Source organism: Pseudochaenichthys georgianus, chromosome 3 (assembly GCF_902827115.2).
Source record: "Pseudochaenichthys georgianus chromosome 3, fPseGeo1.2, whole genome shotgun sequence".
NCBI classification, from domain to species: Eukaryota; Metazoa; Chordata; class Actinopteri; order Perciformes; family Channichthyidae; genus Pseudochaenichthys; species Pseudochaenichthys georgianus.
This window is the reverse complement of record NC_047505.1, coordinates 8,157,520-8,183,561: the sequence shown is the minus strand read 5'-3', so window position 1 is coordinate 8,183,561 and position 26,042 is coordinate 8,157,520. Positions and strand designations below refer to the sequence as shown.

General features: G+C 43.3%; 1 protein-coding gene across 3 annotated transcripts in view; it reads right to left on the bottom strand.

Moving 5' to 3' along the window:
- znf536 (zinc finger protein 536) overlaps nt 1-26,042 on the bottom strand; it is a 248,871-nt gene that overhangs the window by 73,556 nt on the left and 149,273 nt on the right. For all 3 annotated transcript variants that reach the window (XM_034079181.2, XM_034079189.2, XM_034079193.1), the window contains 2 exons: nt 16,984-17,142; nt 5,540-7,261 (listed from right to left, as the gene is read on the bottom strand). In XM_034079181.2, the coding sequence (XP_033935072.1) occupies nt 5,540-7,261; nt 16,984-17,142 (1,881 nt within the window). The remainder of the gene's footprint in view (nt 1-5,539; nt 7,262-16,983; nt 17,143-26,042) is intronic.

Here is a 26,042-nt window from a genome sequence, read left to right as displayed (position 1 = left end):
ACACACACACACACACACACACACACACACACACACACACACACACACACACACACACACAGGTCCTTTGATTTTGGCCACAAGCAAACGGCCCATCAAGTCACCCTTTCATGCAGACAAGTAACACAACTTCTGTTTTCAATGATCAGTGTGTCTCTGCCTTAACCTCATAGTTTTTGCTACTTTTCTTGAAAGCTGCTTTTTTGCCGGAAAGGCTGGCTAGCATATTTTGTTGGAGTCTTTATGTGAATTATACCTCAAGAGTTTTCAAGAGTTTTGATTTCTATGAGAGATACACTACTTAAGTAAATACCCCACTGGTGAAGAATTATACATGTCTTAAAACGTATCCTAATAAGACTACTAAGTATCATCACGCCAAACATTTTTCCACTGTTACTGTAGCTTGGTGGTGTGTTGACCTTAAGTCCTGCGACTGTGATTTATTTTGTTTATAACATTAGCCTTTTGCTTCTTGAGATTGCATTTTCACTTTAATAAAAAGCGTGTGTTTATATGTGGAGATTCTCCTGCTGAACAAAACGTGTATGTATCATAAACGTGTGGTTGCCACTGATCTTTTGAAATATTCCCAAATCTGATGGTTTAATCTTGGTTCGGTCTAGATCATTTCAGGGGTTCCAATGCATGTTTAGTGCTTTAGGAAAGATCTCAAGAACGACCAGAAAAGCTCTTTACTTTAAAGTGGACCTATCATGCTATATTTGAAATATATATTGTAGGTTTTTTTTTTCAAAATACCAAACAGATCACCCATTGTAGCCATGCCTCATACTGCACAAACCCCTCTTTTGAAGCCCTGTTAGAGAGACGCAGATTTTGGGTCCTTAGCTTGAACAAAATAAATGAGAGGAGGCGGAGCTAATGCCTGATCAGAATTCTACTGGAGATAAAGTTAAATTTGGTTATGATAAAACGCCATCCTGTTTAAACCACGTCCAGGATTATTTCTGAAATAGTATGGAGCTCAAATGCTTTTTCTCCTGCAGGTTTATCACAAGGTGAGTTCCTTTTTTATTTCCTGCTTTTTAAACACATGTGCTTTCTAGTACCTCATTCACACCAACGGTGTTTCAGGGCCGGTTCGGAGCTGGAGCTTGAAAAGCACCGGGTTTTCCTGTTCACACCGCAGCGGAGCAGTCTCTTAGCTCCGGAATCCGGTTCGTTTCAAGCACCAAAAAATTGTCTGGCCAGAGCAAAAGCACCGCATACGTCACGCTTACGTCGAGGCGGGAGCAGGGGAAGGGGCGGGATCAACTCCTGAACAACAACAACAAGCCCGCGTTGTATCCAGTTTGTACACAACGATGGAGAAACTTAACAAGCAGCAGTGGTCCACTGAAGAGACCTACTACTTACTGGGAATCTGGTCTTCCGAAGAGGTACAGAGGAAGCTGGAGCACAATCGGCCATTGTTGTTGTTGGTGTCAGCTGTGAGGGGTTTCCGCGCGGTTTGGCTTTATGAAGCAGGCGCGCAAACGGTTACGTCATGACGCAAACGATGACGCAATGACGCAGCACCAGTCCGACTCTGGGCAGTGTGAAAAGAGCCGGAGCTAAACCGAAGAACCGGTTCTGAACCTGAAAAGCTCCAGCACGGAGCTTGAACCGGAGTTGCGTTGGTGTGAATGAGGTATAAGACAGGCTAGCTCTGAGTGTTAGCGAGGCTTGCTAATGTAAACAAAGGTGTCAAAAACACGTCAGGCATTGTTTCTGATAGCAATTTTCTGTGGGTCCGCCGCCAACTTGACATCAGTTCGGATGGAATCTGTATCCGCTCGTTGTACCCCCGTTTTTTAAAGATTTGGGTACGGAGGAAAAGAGAGGGGGTTTTATTTTCTGACGCTGCGTGAGTTCCCCGACGCACCGGGGACACATATCTATGTATAAAAGACATCACAAAGTGCATGTTGCATGATAGGTCCCCTTTAAATCAAGTTGGGGATGTCAAACTACACCTTACCTCATGCTTACATTGTGTGAAATGCAGGTGTCACAATTAACTCCATAGGTACTGTTTCTACATGACTTTGCTTCTGGCTTCTATGTCGTGACACAAAAGCAGCCCAATACAATGTGCAACCTCTCAAGTTTACAACATTAGACTAGTGTCACTGCCATCTAATGTGTGTACAGGAGGTGACACTCCCAGAGAGTTTGAACCACCGAACAACAACAGCACTTGTGAGGAGACCTCCGGAGCCCAATGTGAGAGTACTTGTTAATTGGAAGCAATGGGTCTAATTGATGTGAGAATATACGGCATGTACCTCTCGTTTCTCTCCCTCCCTTTCACTAAATCTCTGTTTACGAAAAGCCCACTTCTCAAAGTGTGAGAGGTGCTCGGCTGCGAGCTCTGCCATTTCCTCCTCGGCAATCCTCCACGCGCTCATGCAAGTCCTTACACTCCCGTCAACACTTTCTCTCCTGCTTGTCAATCTCAACCTTCCGAAGTCCTGGTCCACGTTTTAATATATGAAATGAACAAGGGAGCGGGGGGTAATGTAAGTAATACGATGTGAGGAGCGATGTTCGCACGCATTCACGGCATGTACAGCACTGTTTGAATAATGTAATACTTCAAGTTTGATAATGTATGGCTATACTGTAGATAGGTCTCCACTGCAGCCAAGTATTGATTGCGTGAAGCACATCTACAGTAGGCCTACAGCAAATGGTGCGGGTTCATATCAATCTTTACACGGCCTACTGTATCTCCGTAACCAGATACCTCGTCTGATTACAGAGACCTCAGGGCCGCTGCTGTTAATGACATTTATTGATAAATCCAATTCCTGCGCCAATCGGGGGAGGTTTGGTTTAATACTACAGATGTGTGAATATGCGTGGATCCGCACATGTGTGTATCTGTTATGTGTCAGAGTGCAAGTACATTCATGTGTATTGCAGCCCCTTTGGCCCCTCCTCTGGGTGTACTAATGAAGAGACGGCCACTCCAGACGTGTGGCGCGTGCCCTACAACAGCTCCCGAAGATTCAAGGGACAATTTCGATATTAATGATTTATGCCGTATTTGCATACAAACCTAATGCAAACCCACTCCAGATAATCACATTTTGCCAGGTCTGAATTGAGTTTTGCGGATGTCTTTGCCACCCCCCTCGCCTTCTCCTCCTACCCAATAACAGTGGAATGTGGGTGACCCCCAACACAAGGGGTTTACAAGTGGACACATAAAGAGGGGCTGTAATAGTGCGTTTTGCTATGAAACACAAGGATCTATTTTCTCATCCGAGCTTCATCAAACAACTGTAGTATGTGTGGTAGAACTGGCAGCAGTCACAGTAGAAATTATAGTTGAAGGGAGGGTAGTATCAACAGGCGTGGGAGAAGTTCATTTACCCACGTACTGAACTGATATTCTACTCATTGTACACTGCTGTATACTTCTAGGTCACTGCATTCCTGCACTCAAGTATATCTTCTTTTTACAACTATACTTATCGGGTTGCAGATATCACTAATTTCATTATGATACAGTAAGTTGATAATTGATAATCAATGAAAATATCAAATACAGTTCATACATATTCAATGTTGGTGTACTGTATGACAGACTTCAACATTGTGGTATTAAAGAGTACCACTCTGCTCATTGTCCGGTTCATATTAGTATGTAGTGCCTCTCCTGTGACATGTCTCCATGCTTACATGTTCAACAACTTCTTTATTTTTATCATACTGTGCTGTAGCACCTCTTTGCACCCTCTGTATGAAACCAGAGCCGAGTCTGCTCTGATTGGTTAGCTGGAAAGCTCTGTTGTGATTGGTCAACTGCTCAGAAACTTCTATTCAGACTATCACGTACAATGTGAGTGCTAGCCAATAGAAGCGCCAGTGTTACATAGTGGATAAATGTACCATTTGGCTCTTAAATAAAAGGTCAGGAAATGTTGCTCTAGAAACCGTACTAGTAATAGCAGTACTAGTGGTAGTATTTGAAATCATAGTTATGATACTAACAGTACTCGTAGAGACTGTGATTATCTTATCAACACTAAACACACTTACTGGTGGGTTTACATTTGATTTACAGCATGCAGTCCATCACAGGGTTAACACTGACTCACGTTCAAACCTATAGGTCGATTATAATTACAGTCAGACTACGTTAAACTAACAACAGGTAAGTCCTTCTCTATAAAGGTCGAGCAGTCCTCGTTACAAAGGGAACTGCACACAGTACATAGCTTGTCTTCAAACACCTTCTGATTAAACACAAAGGCTCAATTAAACAGAACATATCCATATATGTATATACTAATCTAACAATCTAATGTAAAGATATGTCATCATGTTAAGCTATGAAAGAGCCCTGCTCCAGAACATCGCATGTTGCCAGATGGAAAGGTCAGGTAAACACGTGTAGCTGCATTGCTTCACGAGTATACTATTATTATATTATATCTACTGTCCATTTATCAATGTAAACACGAGCTCTACATTTCTTTAGCCATTCTTTTATTATCCACATAAATAAAAGACACATTTATGGTTGTAGTTGATAAAACTGGAAAAATAATAAAACGTCAAGTTAATAAATGATTAAAAATGGAAAGTCTAGATTTATGATGATCATGAATAGAGACAGCAGCTGAGTAAATACTATACATGAATACAACATTCTGCATCTCACCGTTACAGTCCTTTTTATTTATTCAATGCTTTATTATTTTGCTTGCTTTTCAAATGTGGGTAATTGCCTACTCTGTCTGAAAATCTCTACATTTCTAATGCGAATGTGTCACTGATAAATCTCAGTTTACACTGTTCGAACGAAGTCATGTTTCCCTGTCTGCATGTTCCATCTCTATATACTGTATTTTAAAGCTTTACAGCCATTTGGGGGTTTTATGTCTTCCTACAAGGCCCTTTAGAAACCACCGCTAAACAGTGAGAGAGCATTGTAAAGAAAGAAAAAAGGAAAAGAGAAAAAGCATTTCCTTCTCGGGTCTCAAGGAGCGGCTGTAACCTTAGCAGAATCATGCAAGTTGACAGTTCATTTTTCACAGGGTCATAGATCGACGAGTCTTATAAAGTAATGGGCTTTTGGGAGCTGGCTTTATGAGAGCTAAGATAGTTATAAGACATGTGGAGGAGGTGGCACGGGGAGCTGAGGTCCTGCTCTTACTCATCCAGGGTTATTCCCTCCATGCTGGGGAGCGGGAGGGAGGCGCTGCACTTCCAGTAATATAAACGCGTAATAAAGATTAATCTGTTGCTGGTCGGCAGGCTGATAGCTTCTAAACTGGCTTGAAATAAGGCTGAAATCACTTCAGGGCCAATCTCAAGACCTTTAGTGAGTGTCTGAGATTCCTTTGTGGGTGTCAGGGCAAAACACGAATATGTGTTTATCTACTGTGTGCAGTGCTGGGAAATCAAATTTGTGTACCAAAAACACGTGTGTATTCATGACTTTGGTGAAGCTGTCTGTGGACACATGTGTGTGTGCGTCTGTGTGTGCTTGTCAGTGCAAGAAGGTGTTAAACACACTCACCAGGTGCATCCGGCCTCTTCATGCCCCCTGCAGGTGCTTCGCCTCCCAGGCCGTTGAATGCGGGAAGGTTGTCATTGCTGTAGGCTCTGAGGACAGACAGCATGTTCATCTGCTGCTCCAGGTGGCTCTGCTGCTCAGCCTTCAAGAGTCCCGGAGGCCCCCCGGGAGACAGGAGGGCCAGGCCTTGCTGCCATTGCTTCTCCAGTGGCAACGCCTGGTTCTTGGATTGGGGGACGAGAGACAGTGGTGTCATGGTAGACGCTGCCAAACCGCTCCTTAGGGGCAGGGAGGAGTTGTCTTGAAACATGTTGGAGTGGTTCTGGAGGTGGTCAGAACCTGGACTTTCTTGTTCCTCTCTCTCCATGTCCATTTGCCCATCCTCATCTCTTTCCTCCTCCTCTTCGGCCACTCCCCGCTCCTCTTCCTCTTCATCCGAGTCATTCTGTTGCAGCTGTCTTTTAGGGGTGGTTGAAGGAGTCTCACTAGCACTGCGTCGCCCAGCCTTTACCAACTCGTCATCTGACACAACCTGGTCGTTTTCGGTGTCCCCCCTCACCCTGATATGGTCATCTCCAGCTGAAGGTGCTCCTCCAAAGGCCTGAATAGGAAGGTCTAGACCCTGTTCTGCTGGGCCCAAATAAACTTGAAGGCCCTGGTTGGCCATCTGGGATCCATCATACATGCCACCAAACCTCCTGTAAAAGTCACTCTGGAAGGGGTTGTAGGGCTGGTCCATATGGTTGTTCCAGCCTCCCTGGTTTTTCTCTCCATTTCTTTCTTCGTCTTTGTCCAGGGCACCACCAGCATGCTTGGCGTTGGTGGAGGTGTTGGGAGAAGTCTCTCCATGAAGCTCCTTGCTTGCTTCAGACCGCTGCTGTTGGGCCTTACCCATGTGGTTGGCCTGGAGGTGCAGAGCCATGAGCTCCAATGAGGAGGTGGAGTAGGAACAGAAGAGGCAGCCATGCCATGCCACATTATCATGGATGGTGGTAGAAGAGCCGGGGATCGATCCAGATCCAGACTCAGGCCGGACTGACACAGACAAATCAAGCGGTTCATACTGCGACCCAGGTTTGCCAGGCGCTGGTTTCTGTTTGATCTCGACCTTATCTTCCTGCTCAGCCGAGACGGCCCGCTTTGCTTTGGGCTCACCGTTGTCATGGTAGAGCTGAGCCTGGGGCTGGGCTTGACCCTGGTTGTCCTTCAAATCCTTTTTCATGGAGCTGAGGACAAAGCTGTCCATAAAGGCCTGGAGAGAACCTTGAAAGTGAACTCCGTTTCCCATCATGCTTTGGTAAGCCCTGCTAAGGTCGGAGAAGCCATCTGGCGCTGTTGAGACAAGGGCGGACTGGCCGTCGGTCGTCTTCATGTTCTCAGCAGAGGAGTCAAAGCGGCGGTCTCCGCGCTCACGATCTCGGTCGTGCGGAGACATCATGCCAGCCGATGCCCACTGATGGGGCAGCAATGGACCAGACCTGAAGTCCAGGTTGGGTGGCATGCTCTTGAAGACATTACGGAGGACATCCGGTCGGGCAAAGATTCCGCCACCAGTCGCCTTCCCATGATCCTCCTTGTGGTCAGAAGAAGCATTGTGGCAAGAGGATGGAGCCGAGGTCGTGGAGCCGTTCTGGCGCTCGCGGTGGTGGCGCTCCAGGTGGTACTTCAGACTGGCAGACTGTGTGCCAGCATAGTCGCAATGAGGGCACCGGTAGGGTTTCTCTCCTGAGAGGCCAAGAAAGAGACAGAGAAACAGAAAGGGAAAGAGCGGGAAAACAGTGAATAATTAACCTGATTATTAGATTGACTGGATATCAAAATCTATTTATTGGAGTAGGGAATGTGGACCCGAGGGTCATGTAACCTCCCTGAACAAAGAAAATTAGGTCAAATGTGTCGAGCTAAAAAGAAAAGATATGCATTTCATTAACTTCTTTAAAAAAGAGGGTATATTGCAACGCCTTGGTTTTAGTTTGCATCCAAACACGTGCAGTTTCTTAATAAAAGGTTCATGGGAAAAACAAAACAATAAAGCACACATTCATATAAAGTACAAAACAACGGAAATGAACAGGATCTGGCACTGAATCAACAATCACATGCTTTTCAGCAGCTCAATCGGTGAGCGTGTCATACTGCCAGTGTGTGTGTGTGTGTGTGTGTGTGTGTGTGTGTGTGTGTGTGTGTGTGTTTGGACTGGGATAGGGTGCTGGAGTAGGCATCTGAATATGGGTCGATCCAGCCGCGCCAAGTGAGCCATCACTCACATCAACACCATAAACAACATTTCACCATATGGTGCTTTCAGTCCACTGCAAGAGATCATATTTTCAACTGACAACAAAACTGTCTCGATGCGGTGTGTGTGTGTGTGTGTGTGTGTGTGTGTGTGTGTGTGTGTGTGTGTGTGTGTGTGTGTGTGTGTGTGTGTGTGTCTGCCGTGGGGTCATCCTGCCTCTGTTCTGGCCTTGTTCGCTGTCAGGCCTGAGAGTACACTGTCTGGGACATTCTCTATTTGCAGTTTATCTTGAGAAGCATAAATCAGCCAAGGCATAACATTTCCCCAACCGCTACCACACGGTTGAACACACTATGTATGATACACCATGTTGCACACATAAGTCAATGAGCATTTCAAATACAAAAGGCAACACATGTGAACCACATGCGTGTTGCAGTGCAGCCCCATGATAGGGAGCAATATGATTCAATACCGGATACGCAGATCAAAGAGATTTACATTACGGTAAAAGAGGGGTGAATGTGTTTTACATATATTTATTTATGCCGCACATCCATATTAATGAATATTCTTGATAATGGTATAACACCGGCATTATTCTGCCAGAAGTGGATCTTCCATTGGAATGATACTTATGTTGAAATAGAACACATCCTGCTAGCAATTATAATAGGCTTGGAGTCTGAGCCAGATTTGGATTCATTAAACAATGAACAGAGAGTGGGAAAAATGCTAAGCTGGATTTTTCTTTTTAAATATATACATATAAAAAGTTTCTGTAAGAGGGATAACAGTGACTGTGTGAAACGAGAGGGGGTTTGCTGGAGAGAAGGAATAAAAGGATGAAGGTGGCGTTGTGTGTATGCACATTTCTATATATACAGTATAGGGCTGTAAACTGTTTAGATTATACACATGGAAACCATTTTATAAAAGGAAAAAAGGCATTGTTACGCAAGACTGGTTTGAATGATTTAAGTCGGGCTGTGTAGTAAATCATGGATATAATTAGCAAATGGCATACTGCTCAAGTAATTTATCATTATTTAGAGGGCACCATTCCAGAAAAAGACTGCGATCTGCAGACCTACTGCAGAGTTCTCAAATAAAGGGCCACAAACACCAGCTCAATACAATATTGATACAGCACGGAGAAGAATAGGAGGGTGCACAAAAGAAAATTGAAGGTGGAAAGGCTGAGGAGAGAAGACACAAAAAGAGAAAGGGAGCATGCAGAGTCAGATAGCCTGATATCTTTTATCCTACGCTAGAGTGGCTATGAAGCATAGAGTATATTTAAAATAAACCGTACGAGATGAGCTTTTAACCCAATAAGTGCTTCTCCTGTGAGCTGCCGCGCAGAGGCTCAGTGCTGATTCAATAAGGAAACGTCCCTGATGCAAATGATCATTCTCAATTCCTCTAACTGGACAAAATGATATTCTAGGAGCCAAATTAGACAGAAATTAGACTGATCTGATCTTTTTCCCCCTCCTCTGTCTTTCCTTTCCGTGTAAGAGGTTGTTAATGTTCATGGGGGGGAAATACAGATTAATGTGCCATCTACATATCTAAAATGAGAATGAAAAGCACAGGATAGTATGTGTTTGACACTACCGTATGTTGACGTTAACTGGGTATGGCAAACTGAACATATAAATACAAACAGCTGATTCCAGTTTTTCATTAAAATCAAGCATTTAAATATATCTGGAGCGAGTGAGACAGACGACAAGTACATTTTCTGCATCTACGTATGTGAGTGAGCACCATTTGGAATGTGTGCGAACACATGTTTATGCATGCTTGTCGGCCTCAGCCTGTGTGTACGTGTGTGTGTGTGTGCTTGTGTCTTAGAGGGCCATTTGGACTGGGTAAGACATCTGCTCCATCATACGTCAGGGGCCTGGTGTGACATCTGGGGAATATACTGTATCCTGCCTTGCAACATTACACACAATTTACTGCTAAAGGTCATTATGTACCCGTTAATCCACTTTTAATTGATATCAGCGCAAACAGCACAACCTCCCAGCCACATGACAGATCACTGCTGCCACAAAACCAGAAAATTGCTACCCGGGATTAAAAATAGAACGGTCAACTTTTCCCTGTTGTTTGTCTTGGCTTCTGTAAACTAATTTGGACATTTTGTTCCTGCCAAAGATATATAAAAATGCATCGCTGCTGCTTTTTTTTCTTCTTTGACTTGAGTTCATAAACATCTAGGTGACACCTTGGTGGCTGTAAATCTTTCTTCTGATGATTGCCGCACTGGGATCTGCCCTCGCATAGTGTGTTTCCACGTCATGTGGCATGTACTGATTTCATCTGGCTGTGTGCGAATTGTGACGGCGCCATAGAAACAAGTAAAGATAAATACCCCAACCTGTACAGAGGGGCAATTAAAACGGCTTAATAGATATGACATACTGGAAGATGAATTTCCATTTGGCTGCAAGAGGGGGAAAAAACACCAATAGGATGTTTGAAAGACTGAATAATGGATAGAAGCTGTTTTACATCTGTTTCAAGTATATCTGCTTAGTTTGTGGTTTGTGGTGCATTTCGAATGCTGTCAGGGTTAACGGTTCCATTGCCTCGGGACAAAGTGACACCATAGATGGACAACATATACAGTCGGTCACTTTGGATAAATATGTCCGCAGAATGGCAAATACAGGAGTGAATCATTTGTTTGATGGGGACTATTTTCACTGCGGATTAATACACATCTATTGCTTGGCAAACGTTGATTAATTTCCCACCCACTTTTATAATTATTTTTAACCAAACTACAATATTTTCATTAACTTAATCACGGAGTTGTGTTCACACTTCAGGAAAGGGAAAACCCCAAAAAGCATAATAGGGCCTTTTAAAAAAAAAAAAAAAAAAGTCGTCATAAGATATTATGAAAAAACATACGAGGAACAGTGTTTCTCTATTTCTTGGATAACCATGGTGCTTTGGAGAGATGAGTAAAATAATCAGGTTTGACTAATTGGTGTGAGGATACATTAATTGTTGCTTTGGGTCTTTTCATGGGATTTGTTAGAATTAAATGTATACTGTTATATCATTAATGTAAGAAGTTAGGAGTCCATTGGTACATCTAATACCACCATAACGTACAGTTCAATTGCTATCAAGGGGGGAATCAGACCATACATACGCACGTTGTATTGTGCATGCATACAGATGCATGCTTGGAGATGCACACTGGATGTCAAATATTATTTTAAATGTCATTGTATTCATTCAACTGTATGGTTGGTATACTGTAGGAAAAAGGACCACTTAGAAAAAAGGCATTAGGAGGGAGCTGCTTGAAGAAAAAGGATACAAAGGGAGAAAGGGGTAAAGAGGAATGGGGAAGGAGATCACAGGTCCCTCTTGATTCATCCTGATTACAAGGTTAGGTTAAGGTTAAGTGACATGGGCTAGTCTTGCCTCCCCTCTTTTCTTCCTCCACTCCTCTGTCTCCCCCTTCTTCTCATTTAAAGGTGAACAGGGACTCTTATTGGTTATGCAGCCCTGCCTGAAGTTATGTGTGGCTATTGTCAAGAGCGAGGACCTTTTTATTTTTTACACACAGCTGCTTACTGCTAAATAGTGCCTTGTCCAGAAGGGGACAATCTGGGCCTCTAATTGCTGTCACTGAAGCCTAGATTCATTATGTGACTTTCCCATTAAAATGTGAGCATTAATTTGTATAATGAAATATCACCCTCTGCAGTGTGTTCATTAGCTGTGGCCCCACACTGTAGCACCACAGCCTGCACAATGTTAGCTACCTAGAAAACGGTGGTTAATGTTCCTAATGGATATTTTCCCACTCACTGTTGAAGAGAAAATGAATACTGTAACATTAGCTCTTTAACTTTTGGAGAAATTCAAATTCACTTAATTCCTTTCATGCCGGCGTTAGCCACTCATTAATCTCTGCGTCGCATTGCACAATGCGGACTCCACCGGCTCGGTAAGCAACTCCATTGTGTCACTCACGTTGCATTAGGATGAAGGGGGGGCTCTGCTGTCATGTGTGGATTTCTCCGCGTTGTCGCCGGAGCACAGAGGGGATCTTTAACCGCTGCTAAAGGCATGTTGTGGATGTAATCAGGATGTCACAGTGGAGCTGGTATGATTAGGTTAAAGTAATGATTTAAAGGCCACATGTTGTGGACGCATCAAGCTGTTTTTCTCAAGGCTATGCTAAAGCTGTCCTTAGATAGGCCCACGGCCAGAATCATTCCATTCAACAAAAAAACATCCTTACTTACTATTCTTACTTTTGTATCTCCACAAAATGCCTTTTATTCTATTGAATTCCCAACATATTAATGGATAAAATATACTTTGTGGATGGAATAAGATGGACGTACTTGTCTGTGTGTTTTGCAGAACGAGTTAGCTAGGCCTATAGGTCTCTGCTTCCTCCATGAAAATATATGGCCCTCATGGGTGTCCTTACTGTACTACTCAAAGCAGACATAACTCAGCTCTCTCACCACCAGATAACAGATGCCCCGGGAAACCACCACTATCCCCGGCTGCTCTAGCCCGGGATGGCTAGGCTCTGACCTGGACGTGCTATTTAACACAGGGATCCCAATAATGTGAGTTTACACCGGACGTGTTAGTGTGCTTAACGCTTTTCCTCTTAATTCCTCTTTAGATCTGAGGTACAGTCTGCACCATTTCTAAGTAAAAGCAAAAAGGGGGGGTTAAGGTATGGGTGGTCTTTTATTCTGCCTCTTAAGTGCATGGAGGAGGGAGAAAAAAAGAGAGACAGCCAGAGAAAGAGAAGAAAAGTAAGCATTGATTTTGTTCAGGGTTTTCGCCTCTGCTTCTCTATTGGCAATCAAGGATTACTTCGTTCTGAAGTGTAAAACTAGAAAACAGGTCAAAACAGTTGGACTAAGCTATTCTTGGTTTTATGGAGATCATTGATAGACATGCACCCCTGCGTACATTTAGAATAAAGGGATGTGACCATCCTTGGTTTTCTGCTGAACTGTAGTCTCCTGCATGAAAGAAACAAGGTCTGGGCAAAGGCTAGGAAATCAGGCTCAGAGGTAGAATGGCTGCGTTTTAGGCAGCTAAGGAATAGCTTCACTTCACATGTCAAAAGTGCTAAGTCAAAGCACTATTTGTCAGTTACCACAGAAAACCTAAATAATCCTAGGACATTTTGGAAAGCCATAAAAATCGATATCCACCAGTGATATCCGTAATGAGCTACCTCCGTGCCTTACCACAGCATCTGGCTCTATAACGGACAGGGCCACCATGTTAAATTGCTTTAATAAGCATTTTGTGTCCTGTGGCTCTCCGTTTGATTCTGTGACTAACTCTGCTTCTATGAACACCCCAATCCGTGACTCTAAACAATGTGGTCTGGAAAGCCCTTTCAGTTGTACTCCTTTTACTGTTAATGTTGTTCATGAAGCCTTATCTAAGTTAGATCCTAGGAAACCGGCTGGCCCGGACAACTTAGAACCTTTCTTTTTAAAGATAGCTGCAGATTGTATTGCTCTTCCTCTCACTACTCTTTTTAACCTCTCCCACAACACAAATGCAATTCCAAAAGTATGGAAGTCTGCTTATGTCTTGCCTTTACTGAAAGGAGGGGAGGCAACTATTTTAAATAACTATAGGCCAATCTCTAAATTGTCAGTTCTGGCGAAGGTGCTCGAACGCCTAGTGAGTGAACAGGTAAAGGAGTTATTATGTACAAATGACATCCTGTCTAAACATCAGTCAGGCTTCAGAAAGCAACACAGCACCATCACTGCCACAATGAAAGTGGTAAATGACATTACGAGTATTTTAGATAATAAGCAGAGTTGTGCAGCTCTATTTATTGACCTTTCAAAAGCGTTTGATACTGTCGATCATCACATCTTAAAGCAGCTAGCCAGTATAGGCATGTCCAGCCATGCAGTGGGGTGGTTTGTGAACTACCTCTCTGAAAGGTCCCAATGTGTTCACTTTGATGGGCTGTCTTCTGAGTGGTTGAACATTGCTAATGGTGTACCACAAGGTTCTGTATTAGGACCACTTTTATTCTCCATCTACATCAACAGTTTAGGTGAAAATGTGGATGAAGATACTTTACATTTTTATGCGGATGATACCGTGATGTACTGTGCAGGTCCCTCCATTAAGGAGGCTGGTGTTAAATTACAGGCTGTTTTTAACATTATTCAGAATCAGCTCTCTGAGCTTAAGCTTCTTTTAAATGTGGATAAAACCAAGGTAATGCTTTTTTCAAAAGCAAAGACTGCTTTGGATATTGTTACTATGCAAGTACTAGAAGTGGTTACCTGTTATAAATACCTAGGTATCTGGCTTGATGATTGTCTTACTTTTAAACTGCAGGTCATTAATCTGCTTAAAAAGCAGAGGGTTTCTGAGGTTTCTTTTTCAGGAGCAAGTCCTGTTTCTCACTTGAGGCCAGGAAAAGGCTAGTCACTGTGACCTTTTGACCTGTGCTGGACTATGGGGATTTGAGGTATATGAATAGCCCATTGCCTGGAACAGTTAGATGCCGCCTATCACAGTGCTCTGAGATTTGTTACTAACTGTAAAGCACTTACTCATCACTGTACCTTGTATGCCAGGGCAGGTCTGCCTTCACTAACTGTACGGAGGCTCAGTCATTGGTACATGTTCATCTATAAAGCCATGCTGGGTAAACTACCATCTTATATCTGCTCTTTGATCTCACAGAGAGTGGCAAGTAGCTATTGCCTGAGATCCCAGGATGTGTTTTTATTACATGTGCCAAGTGCTGGACTGTTTTAGGTACAAAAGCTTTTATGTGTGCTGCTCCTCTAGCTTGGAACACTATGCAAACAAAATTGAAACTGAGCATGTTGGTTCCCCTGCATAATTTTAAAGCTCGGATAGATGAAATGTTATTAGATATCTGTCATTGTGAATAGGTTGTAATGTATACCCCTCTAATTACATTGTATTGATGTCCTTTTTGTTTTCTGTTGTTTTTATGTGTAACCAATGTGCTGCAGGTCTCCCTTGAAAAAGAGATCGTTGATCTCAATGGGATTTTCACCTGGTTGAATAAAGGCTACAAACAAACATTTCAGAACTTTAGGGGTACTAATCATTGACTTAGAGACAGAGAGAAAAGTGATTGAATATTTAAATGTTGTCTTTGTGTTAAAGTCTTTTTTAGAAAATCACTGTGCTTATTGTCTTCACAGATACAGTATATACCATAATGCAATGGATGATCTGGGAAAAATAGTAAACGTAACCATTGGTTTGTGCTCTACAGTTTTCCTTTGTGTTGCAATGTTGCCTTTTGCACCCAGAAGTGATGCGAGATGTGGAACTAAGTACAACTAAATGTTGAATATGAATTTTTGGGGGACTATGGTTTTTCTAACTTTTATGAACTGAAAAAAATCTAATTTCAATATGGGATAACACTCCAACCTGAAAACAGCGTGGTAGCTGCCTGTCAATCAAAAGTTAGCATCGCCATAAAGCTAACCCTGCTTTATCGTCTTTTTTTAATCTAAATCAGACCATCATTTTGTATAGCTATTGAGACCATACAAACATTAGGAACATGTTTACTGAGGTAATTAATCGAGTTAGAAGTAGTGGCATTTTCTCATTGACTTCTATACAATAAGGCGTTTACTGCAACAAGTGTGGTCACCTCCTGCTGGCTATTAACATAATGCAGGTTTCAGGTACTTACACCTTGGCTTCACTTTTAAGGGGGTGAGCACACCTCAACCATATGTATTTTCCATGACCAAGATCACGTTTTCTCATAGACTTCTATACAATCAATATCTTTGTAATGAGTGGTGTTGCCTTGTGCTGGTCATTAAATGACATTTTACCTCAAACATCTTATTCCATTATCTTTAAGCAAAAATATTTAGCATTTAACATAATTCATATTCAATGTTGATATCATTGTCATATATAATGTCATATCATAGTAATATCTTATTCAATAACCAAACATTTTTCAATTAATAATTAAAATCCCAGGTTAAATAATGAAATGATAGTTTTTTTAGCAGATGGCAAGATGCCCTAACTCCCTCTGAATCACCTTACGAAATTAAACTTCAAACACTAGCCCCACCGGCCAGAACCAGGTGTCCTTGCTTTAAGGTGACCTGTGCATGGTCTATTTGTGACTTCACCCTGGATAGTCAGTGGGGCGTTCGTACCTTGCAGAACCCTGGCTACTGTCCACAGTCCACATCATTACTCTGACTTCAGCCTTAACCTCGAAGCAACAACCCACGGACAGGTTATCACAGAAGTGGCTTGAGCCGTGGCTGGTGAAATGTAAGGCAGGAAGTACACCGCTCAGAGGGTTAGGCCGCTCGGCTGCAAAATAAAGCTTAATCTATGAGGCACATCATCTCACGCATATCCCTAAACTGTGGACAGGCCGGCTTTGTTTTGGCTCGAAAGTTATTGAGAGTTAGCGAGTGTGAAATTGCCCTCCGAGTGATGTCATTGGAGGACACTGAACCCTTGTTGTGTTAATTAGAGCTCAATGAAATGAGCAAGAACAAACGGAATAAAAAAACGGAATAATGACAGCCTTAAGCCTCAATGAGGGACACTGTTAGGAAACACTTATTCCCCCTCGTGAACACTTTTGTTTATTTGTCTTTATGTCATTGTGAATAAATGCATTGCAATCAAAAATCTGATAAAACCGCACAGAATAATATCTCTAGGATTACATCTAAACAGGATTAGGATGTAGGTGAGCATCACAGGAACTGATGAACTGGGATCACTGGGTTTTTCACGGTTCTGCTTATTTTCAGGGTTTGGAAAGTGTGACCATCTGTACACTTACTTTCACTGGAGGTAGTTTCTAATGGCAAGTCTAGAAATCCTAATGTGTGTCTGGCATTAGACTCAAAATAAGATTAAGGGCAACTAATGCAGTATCAATTACAAAACCAATACCCAATGATTTCATCTGCATCATATCAATCATATGAGAGGCAGATTGACTCCAATATTTTATTAGGCCACTACTCATAAACCAATATGTCAGTCTAACCCCAGAAGGATTGTCAGTACATCTAGTGGAGTACATTTTGCATGAGGTACAATACATGTTTAATTGATAGAGAAATGCACTCTGTAGCAGCGGTTGGCTAGGGTTAGGGTTAGTGGAAGTACTGACCTGTGTGTATCCGCAGATGGACCTTGAGGTGGTGGGAGGTGCGGAAGGACTTTCCGCAGTAGGCGCAATCCTTGGAGGACGAGGCCACGCTTCGCTCGCGAAGCTGGGACAGAGCCGGCTGAACGATCCCCGCCGCCTTCCCCAAGTCATCCCCAACATCTGGAGCACACGCAGAGACAAATAGAAGGTGTGTTGAGTGCTACTTCAAACCAGCCCACCACACATCATAACACAACACGTTGTTTTTTTCATTCTTCCTCCTCTGTCAGTCATTGTCCCTACATTTTTCAAATGTGCGAACGCCACACAAAGTCATCAGGCCGTGCTATTTTCCTCCCTGACAGAACGCTGACGATTCATAAGCTTTTCTTTAGAAAGTCCTGAGATACACCCCCCCAGAACACACACCCTCAACACCAGTGCCTTTCCCTTTCTCCTCCTGTTTTCCTTTCTTTCTTTTTGTATCCTTGCTATCATCATCATTCCTATTAAGCATATGCTGGATGGCAGTGAAAATGAACAATGCAAAAAAAAAAGAGATAGATTTGGCGATGTCAGCATCGCAGCATCTCCTCGCATCTCTTCCCCGCGACCTGATTTTGACAGGTAGCTGTCAGAGATATGATAGGGTGATAACGGCTCTGACCCCGCCCTCCGCCACTTCCTTCACGCGCGCCAAAAAACGATGATGCACAGTTTAGTGCAACAGCAGTCTGTTATCAACACAATCACCCTCCCCGAATACGAATCTAAAGATGAGTGACGACAACCTGGGAATGTGTTGACAGCAGCACAAACCGAGGTGAGGGTGTCACCGGCGGATTGTACACACTGGCCCTGTTGTGCGGATGGTTAAGAGCTTGTGATGTGCTGACAGTCATGGAATTTAAAGGTCTAAGCAACACAATTAAGTTACAAAAACATGAAACTTGAAAGAAACAAAAGAGAACACACAACAGATGCTTGATATGTCTCTTGAAGCTGTTGAATTAAAAATATCTGTACTAGTTCCAATAGCATTTGATGGGCGTCACTGTGCGGCGGGTTCAACGGCGCGCAACTGTCACCACAGATTTCATAGCACATTCATATGAAATTATTTTCTTTCTTCGTGCCACATCTGTAACATCATTTATTTATCTCAAATGTGTACTGCTAGGAGATTCGTAAACTTTGCGGTCATAAGCAAGTTTGCTTTGTTGAGGTTAAAGAAAGGAAAGACATTCCGAATATGTTGTCTAAAAAAAAATCTAGCGGGACCCAAAGAGGCACAAATACAGTTAAAATGTTATTTATTTGTTAGTCTGGCACATGATTTGGTATGTGCGGAGGGGAGGGAGCCAGAAGAATAATCTAAAATCGAGTAACCCACTTAGGCGACCACAGCGCACAATAAGGAGCATTTTTTGACATTAGCCTAATCTTTTCTTTTTCTGGCGCTTCCCACCCCATTCCAACCCCTCCTCTGTCGGGGAGTCAAATAAGGTTTACAGAATGGAAAGACCCAAGTCAGCATGTCCTTGTCCACGCTGACACTAAACACACAACTCCATTCAGCCACGCTGCTATCAGGCTGAGGGCTATTTATCACAAGTGAAACTGAAAGGCAACCGTAATGTAAGTCTGTGACAATACGCAGATACTGAATACCAGCTGCTTCTACTTGGGCTTGGCTACAGTGCCGTTTTTATTTTTATGTACTAGCGAGGAGAAAGAGGCCGAGAGACAGTTAGGTCGGTGAAGCAGATGTTAAACTGTGGATTGCGTTTTTATTAACTTGCTTTTTAAACAATATGTGACGTTACACAGGCAGAGGAAACAGAGGAGTGGAAACATAAAGTTCTTTACAGATTCAACAATATGGTATGTCTGCTTGTGTCTGGATCGGGACTGAAGGCACCAACAAAGTAAATAAAAAGAAAAGTGACAAAATGGTTGGGTTGTTAAAATGTAAGATTGGCAACTTCAAAAAAGTCAACATTTCCAAAATGATATTCTATCCTTTGTTACATTGCTTAAGACACATGTTGTGTATAATATCATGTGAAACTATATTATGATCGAAAATATAAATATATATATGCCTGTAAAGCCCACTATTAACTACTTTAACACGTTGACACACTATTATGTCACATTTTACATCCTGACTCTTTGAATGCCTCAACCTAAAGACTTTTTTAATGAACACATATTCAAATGTAAATAAAAGCATAGTACAACTACATTTAAAAAACAAAGAACACTAATCTTACATAAGTCCCTGCTTATTGCAGTACTGTGTGAACACATTAACTGCACCCCCCCTTTTTTCTTTTGCATTTTAATTTGACCGGATTTGAAAAAATTGCCCGTTGACAGAAAATAAATAAATAAAAGCCACTACAATTCCCAGAGTGCTTGGCCCAGGACGGCACCATACTGTAGCCATAGTTGCCTCCTCATAAACATATTTTGAGCGGTCTACTGTACAGATCCCCTTTTGGCAAAGACTCCCCGGATCGTGTAACAGACAGAAGCCCACCTGCCCACCCCAGATGGGGCTAAAATTAAAAAAATCCAAAACACAGATTAGAAGCAGGACCAACACCAGACCACACACACACACACACACACACACACACACACACACACACACACACACACACACACACACACACACACACACACACACACACACACACACACACACACACACACACACACACACACACACACACACACACACACACACACATGCAGATACGTCCTTGTGTGTCAGGGTTAATAGTGCTCCTGTAAGAGGAAGACACATTACTGAGAGGATGAGAGTGTGCTCTCCTGGCATATAACAGCCCTTCAATAATAAATGGGCTTCACACATTCCCACACACACATACACACACACACACACACACACACACACACACACACACACACACACACACACACACACACACACACACACACTACAAAGAAAGGTAAAACAGAACTTGGTGGCGTGTTCCCCGCAAGTGTGTGTGCACGGATGTGACAATCCGCGCCATTCCCCGGGTGTCCAGCATGCTCGTCTTTAATCAGTTGACTGATCCGTCGCTTTTAATGCGACTGTTCCAATTACTGTAAAAGTCACACGGCCCCATATAACCACAAATATTGACACTTTATTGCACAACACATTTATGACATTTTGAAGGTCACCCCGTATATTAGGCATCGGCGTGCACAGCTGGGTGTGTGAGACTCGCAATCGCTTGTTGACACCCAGCCATAACTATCCGGCGAGTATTGATTTCCCTTCCTCATCTCCCGTCTTTTTTTATGCTAAGAAGATTCACCGTTGGAGACACAACGTTAAAGTGATTGTCACAGGTGAGCCTGTGGCGTTTTATATACACTCCTGTAAAGGCCAGCTACTGTTACACTTTCACTTTGCACACACTATTATGCCATTAGGAAGACTTGACATTTTATATCCAGAATCTTTGAATGTAACCCTGACCCAAGGACCGCCAAACTAGATCTTCTTATAAAGACGATACAGAGATGGTAGTAATGCTTCGTACACATTCAATGGCCAAAAAAGTATAAAAGCCCTTAACCAAATTTAAATGTACATACATTTATAGTACAAGGCACACATCTTCCAGTTGTCCTGTAACTGTGTCAGATTCCACATTCTATCTTAGGCAGAAAACAATTATGTGATATTTCATAAAAGATCAGTATTTACAAGACAATGCATCCCTTCTCGTGAAAGGCCTCTGCTGAGTTGACGTGTTTTATTTCCGCCAAACCAGCAAATAATCCCCAACAAAGAACACAATTTATACAAAGAATACAACCACTAGGATTTATCTAAATTCAGATGCATTATTATCCATGGAATCTTGCTTACAATGGCTTTACATTCCTTGTTACCTTCAAAATGAGACCACAAACATGCATATAGGGCTTGTGGCTGAGGAGCTTTTCCTGTTTTTTAATTTGTTCCTCGCCTAGAGCCAAGGCCAAAGAGTTTAATAAAGCATTCAGGCCACAACTACCTCCTGTTCCCCCAAATTCCTCCCATCAAACCCATTCAATAATCTGTCGTTTATGAACCCGTCACTCGCCTTGTCCCCAGGAACAAACATGAAAAACGCGACTGTGCTAGTACAAGAATATCACAGAGGGGGGAGAAAAAAAAGAGAGAAATACATGTATAATTCAGCTGTATCTGATCTGAGACCAGCTTCTCTCCCCTCTGCCTTTACTGGTGTCACGGCGGCGTAATGGAACATGCCAGAACAAAGGATCCGAGATCAGATTGGAGCAGAGTTGAGCAGGCCATCTGGGAGGCAGGCTGAGTATCAGTCACTCTGCCTGCTGTCTGCTGCACTCACACTCCCCTCTGACTAACTGTGTGCGAGAGTGCAACTGTGTGTGAGTGTGTGTGTGTGTGTGTGTGTGTGTGTGTGTGTGTGTGTGTGTGTGTGTGTGTGTGTGTGTGTGTGTGTGTGTGTGTGTGTGTGTGTGTGTGTGTGTGCGTGCGTGCGTGCGTGCGTGCGTGTGTGTGTGTGTGTGTGCGTGTGTGTGTGTGTGCGTGTGTGTGTGTAAGACACTTCACTCCCTTTCGACAGCACATCACCGGGATCTAGCGACCAATGCATTGCCATTGCGGGGGGATACGCCACCAGGGCAGTCTCCACGACTGACTGACGAATATATAAATTGATAAGGATCTATGCCGTGTGTGTGGTGGTGTGTTTGTGTATATGCTCATGTGGGCCCCCCTGGGACAGTGCACACCGACTTTACAGAGACCACACCCAGTTCCCATTAACGAAGGGAAGAAAAAATCAACAAAAGCAAAAATAAACAGCAATGATTGTCCGTATATATGGCGTCGGGGTTGCGGGTTGGGGGGGGGGGTATCAGTTCCGTAATGGTCTTCTTTCAATCACACTTTGCACTCTAAACGTTCTGTGGTTTTGATTAGTATGATATCACTTTCAGGAAATAAAACTAAAGGGGGGAGGGGGGGTGGGGGGGGGAATCACATCAGTCATAAAAACACAAGATGTTTTGCTTCTTGCTCGGCCATTATTCTAATGCGTCACGTGACTCCCGCGGAAGCCCGACGGCCTCTCCCCGTAGCCAAATAACTGATTGGAGGTAGGAGGAGGAGGAGGGAAGGGGGGGCTGATTGACGGAAACAGTTTGAAAAGGGGAAAGATATTAAGAGAGATTGGGTGAGAGGTAGGGAGGGAGGAGAGAAAAAGAGTAAAATGTGATGACATCATTTGAAAGGCATTAGGCTTTTAAAAATGCGCCCGGGGGGACTTGATTTCCTTACACCAGAGCAACACAACACCATCCGGCCTGATGCTCGCTTGCTTTCTCTCTCCAGCTCTCTCTCTCTCTCTCTCTCACACACACACACACACACACACACACACACACACACACACACACACACACACACACACACACTCACACACACACACACACACACACACACACACACACACACACACACCTCCTAACACCCCCTTCCCCTCTCGTTCTTTTTTTGATTTGGACCACTGCCATCTTTGTGAGCGTCTGGTTCATGCGAGTTAATCAATTTGAGGTTTAGTTACACTGCTGATGCTAGCATTCCAGCCACTGCTAGAACGTAATCTGAACTCGCAGAATTTATTAACCAAACACCAATTATCATTAAACACTACTGCATTATCCCCCTCCTTTTACTACCTGACAAGGACTACTTAATGAAATTTTAGATTAAAGTTATTTGGTGCATGATTTATGGGCGTTGAGAAAGTCCTAATGCAAGGATCTCTTGCAGTGCATATGCTTTTGAGGTTGTTTTTTGTTTTCTTTCCGAAGGTAGTACACCAGAGATCTGAGAAGTCTCTACGGTATTACAACAACCAGGTCTATAGACCAAGAAGAATGAGAAGAAGAAAAGAGGGGGAGCCAGAAAAAGCAACTGTGTTCCAAATGTTACATCCTCACCTCGTGCTTGTTGTTTTACTGACCTTATCAGGCAACCGAAATAAGACCAAAGACAAAATCAATTGTGAGAATATAAAAAAATAATTATAAGCAGGAGTAAAAATAAAGAAAATGCGAGTTGTTGTTTACCCGTGAAATGTTTGTGAGATGAAAACAGCAGCAGAATGTGTTACATATAAGGCGGTGGGGTAAACAGGGGCACCAGATGTTCTTTGATGTTAATAATGGCATTTATTATTAATATTAATTAGATCGCATTCAGCAATACATTTGGGCCATTTCCAAGTCAATTAAGCAAAATGGCATTCGGGAGATGTTGAAACGACATTTTAAGGCAGGTGTTCAGCGGTCCCCTATTAAAACATTTTCCCAGCTCCTGAAAAACAACCCATTCTGAGGCCGATTTTATTTATTCCCTTCTTTGTTTACTCTTCCTCGGTATTCCTCTCTCCTGTTGTGACCGTATCTAAAAAGAAAACATGTTGAGGATCGCTTTTTAGACTCAGAATGCATTAACTAATTAAAATATGTGGCGAGTGTGATAATGCACACATGGTGTTTCCACGCCCAAGCAAATATGTCAGCCCAGACTGAGGGGTGACCGAGGGGCTTAATCCAGATATGAAATCATCATTATGACCATCATGATGACAATAAAAAAATACTTTGAGGATTACCGACCCTTTTTTCCAAACGCTCGCCTCACGAAGCGTGTGCGTTTCCAACACGGTACCAACACATTCACTTTTCGCGCCAACGTTTTTATCTGAAAATCCATATAGTGGAGTTCGCTAACAAACCCTTACACCAGGACACGAAGTTCCGACTGTACCAGTTCGGCCAAATCTAATTAGACAACACAAGCCAGAGGCCTCACACCAGGGGGGGGGGCTTGTCTCTATAATCTAAATAATCCCTGGCTATATGTGTAAGGATAAAAAACACCCCGTTCTAAAGCTCCATTCAGTTTAATCTAGACCTCTGAATAGGGGTCCTGCCACACCTCACGGACCCCACTTGTGTGCTTGCACGTGCATGTGTGTGTGCGCTCGTAGCCCCACTTTTGGCAGCGAGACCCTTTTTTTCCAAAGCTAGTGGAGGCAGCAGCCTTACAATGGTACATTAACAATCTGTGCGTTCATTTATCAGTGTGTGCGATTTGGACTCTCCGTTCATGGCGCGCTGCACTTTTCATGGCTGGAAATTAATGAACAAGCCTCCCCTCGCAACAAACATGCACCTGTGCTGCAGAGATGGTAATCACAAACATTTATATTTATTAGTGAACGCCTGCACTAAAACTGGAGTTGGGGAGGGGAGGGGAGGGGGGGGGGGGGGGGAGAGAGGACGAGGAGGAGTGGGGGAAACAGGAGGAGAGGAGACGGTTCCATTTTTCAGCCTGTGTAATGAAAGGGTACGCTCTCCGGTGTGCACAATTGTGTTAAAGCTATTTGTTTGAAGCACTTTCTTGAATGAAAGAGGGGTGTGGAAGTGCAGGATATCTATTCAGGGAGTGTGATCTTCACGCTGTGCAGATTATTCCTGAAAAACTGTTGGGTGAAGGACATTGCCATGTGAGCTTCTTTTTAATACCTAAAATACTAGCCTTACGAATTCGGCAGAAATAATTCAATTTGAAAAGGAGGCCACACCGCGGTCCTCTCGGCTGTGCAGGTGGAGAGGCTCGATGAAAACCTTTCGAGGATGCTTTTTCATTCCCCCACTTTTTTTTCCTCCATTTGTCTCTTTCCACCTCCCCCACCCCACCCCCCCAGATTGACAGAAGGTGGCTCTCTCCCTCAGTAAAGGCTATGCCTCTGCCCAGCTAGGGGAAGAGGAATGGTGCCATAAGTTTCTCCCTGGCACCGGCCCACCTTTGTTTCGCCCCCCCCCCCCCTCCTCAAGTCTGTTTCAGGCTTCAAAGAGCATTGGAAAAAGACACACACACACACACACACACACACACACACACACACACACACACACACACACACACACACACACACACACACACACACACACATGCAGACACACATGTTTGAGGGAGCACTGATGTCTCACTAACTTTATCATTCTAGCAGGGTGATCATATCCCCGTTGAGAGGCTCTGGAAGATGCTTGAGGGTGTGTGTGTGTGTGTGTGTGTGTGTGTGTGTGTGTGTGTGTGTGTGTGTGTGTGTGTGTGTGTGTGTGTGTGTGTGTGTGTGTGTGTGTGTGTGTGTGTGTGTGTGTGTGTGTGTGTGTGTGTGTGTGTGTGTCCACCACTGTCTGCATGTATGCATGGGAGCACGAAAAAGGCAGATGGGGACAGAGGTGGGTGTCTTTTAGGACATGAAGACTAGAGCAATTACTAATGTGTTTGTCTGTGTGTGTGTGTGTGTGTGTGTGTGTGTGTGTGTGTGTGTATGTGTGTGTGTGTGTGTGTGTGTGTGTGTGTGTGTGTGTGTGTGTGTGTGTGTGTGTGGTGCTATAATAATCAGGGTGTATATTCATCATGCCCCCTCTCAGTCTGTGTTGGCAGGAAGTGGTGTGGTTACCATTAGTGAAGGATGACTAGGTCGCTGTCTCTTTTACTGGGAGACTGCTGGGTTTCTACGCATAGGGGAATGCAATAAATGAAAGGAGAGGGAAGGATTTAAGACCAGGAAGGTAAAACAGGTGCAGACAAAAGGGATTAAGGAAAATGGAAAGGTGGAAAAGGTGTGACAGGAGGGGAAGGAGTGGAGGGAAGAAAAATGAAAGGTAACAAACTAATGAACAAAATACAAGGAATTAAACAAAAGGGCATCAAATAGGACAACGTGGAAAAGGAAGAATATCACATGTGGCAGGATAGTGGGAAGGTAGATGGAAAATAGGAGAAAGAAGGACATTAAAACAAATCCAAGACGTGTATACAAGTAGAGATGTGAGGCGATAAGACATTGGTGAAAGGGAAGTAGAGGAAAGGGAGACATGGACAGAAACAGACTGAAACGTATGCATCAATGTCTCTTTGTATATTCTCAGTACATTGTATAACATATGATCAACGTGTGTGTGTCTTAAGAATATTTGAGTTAGTTGACTGCCTTTCA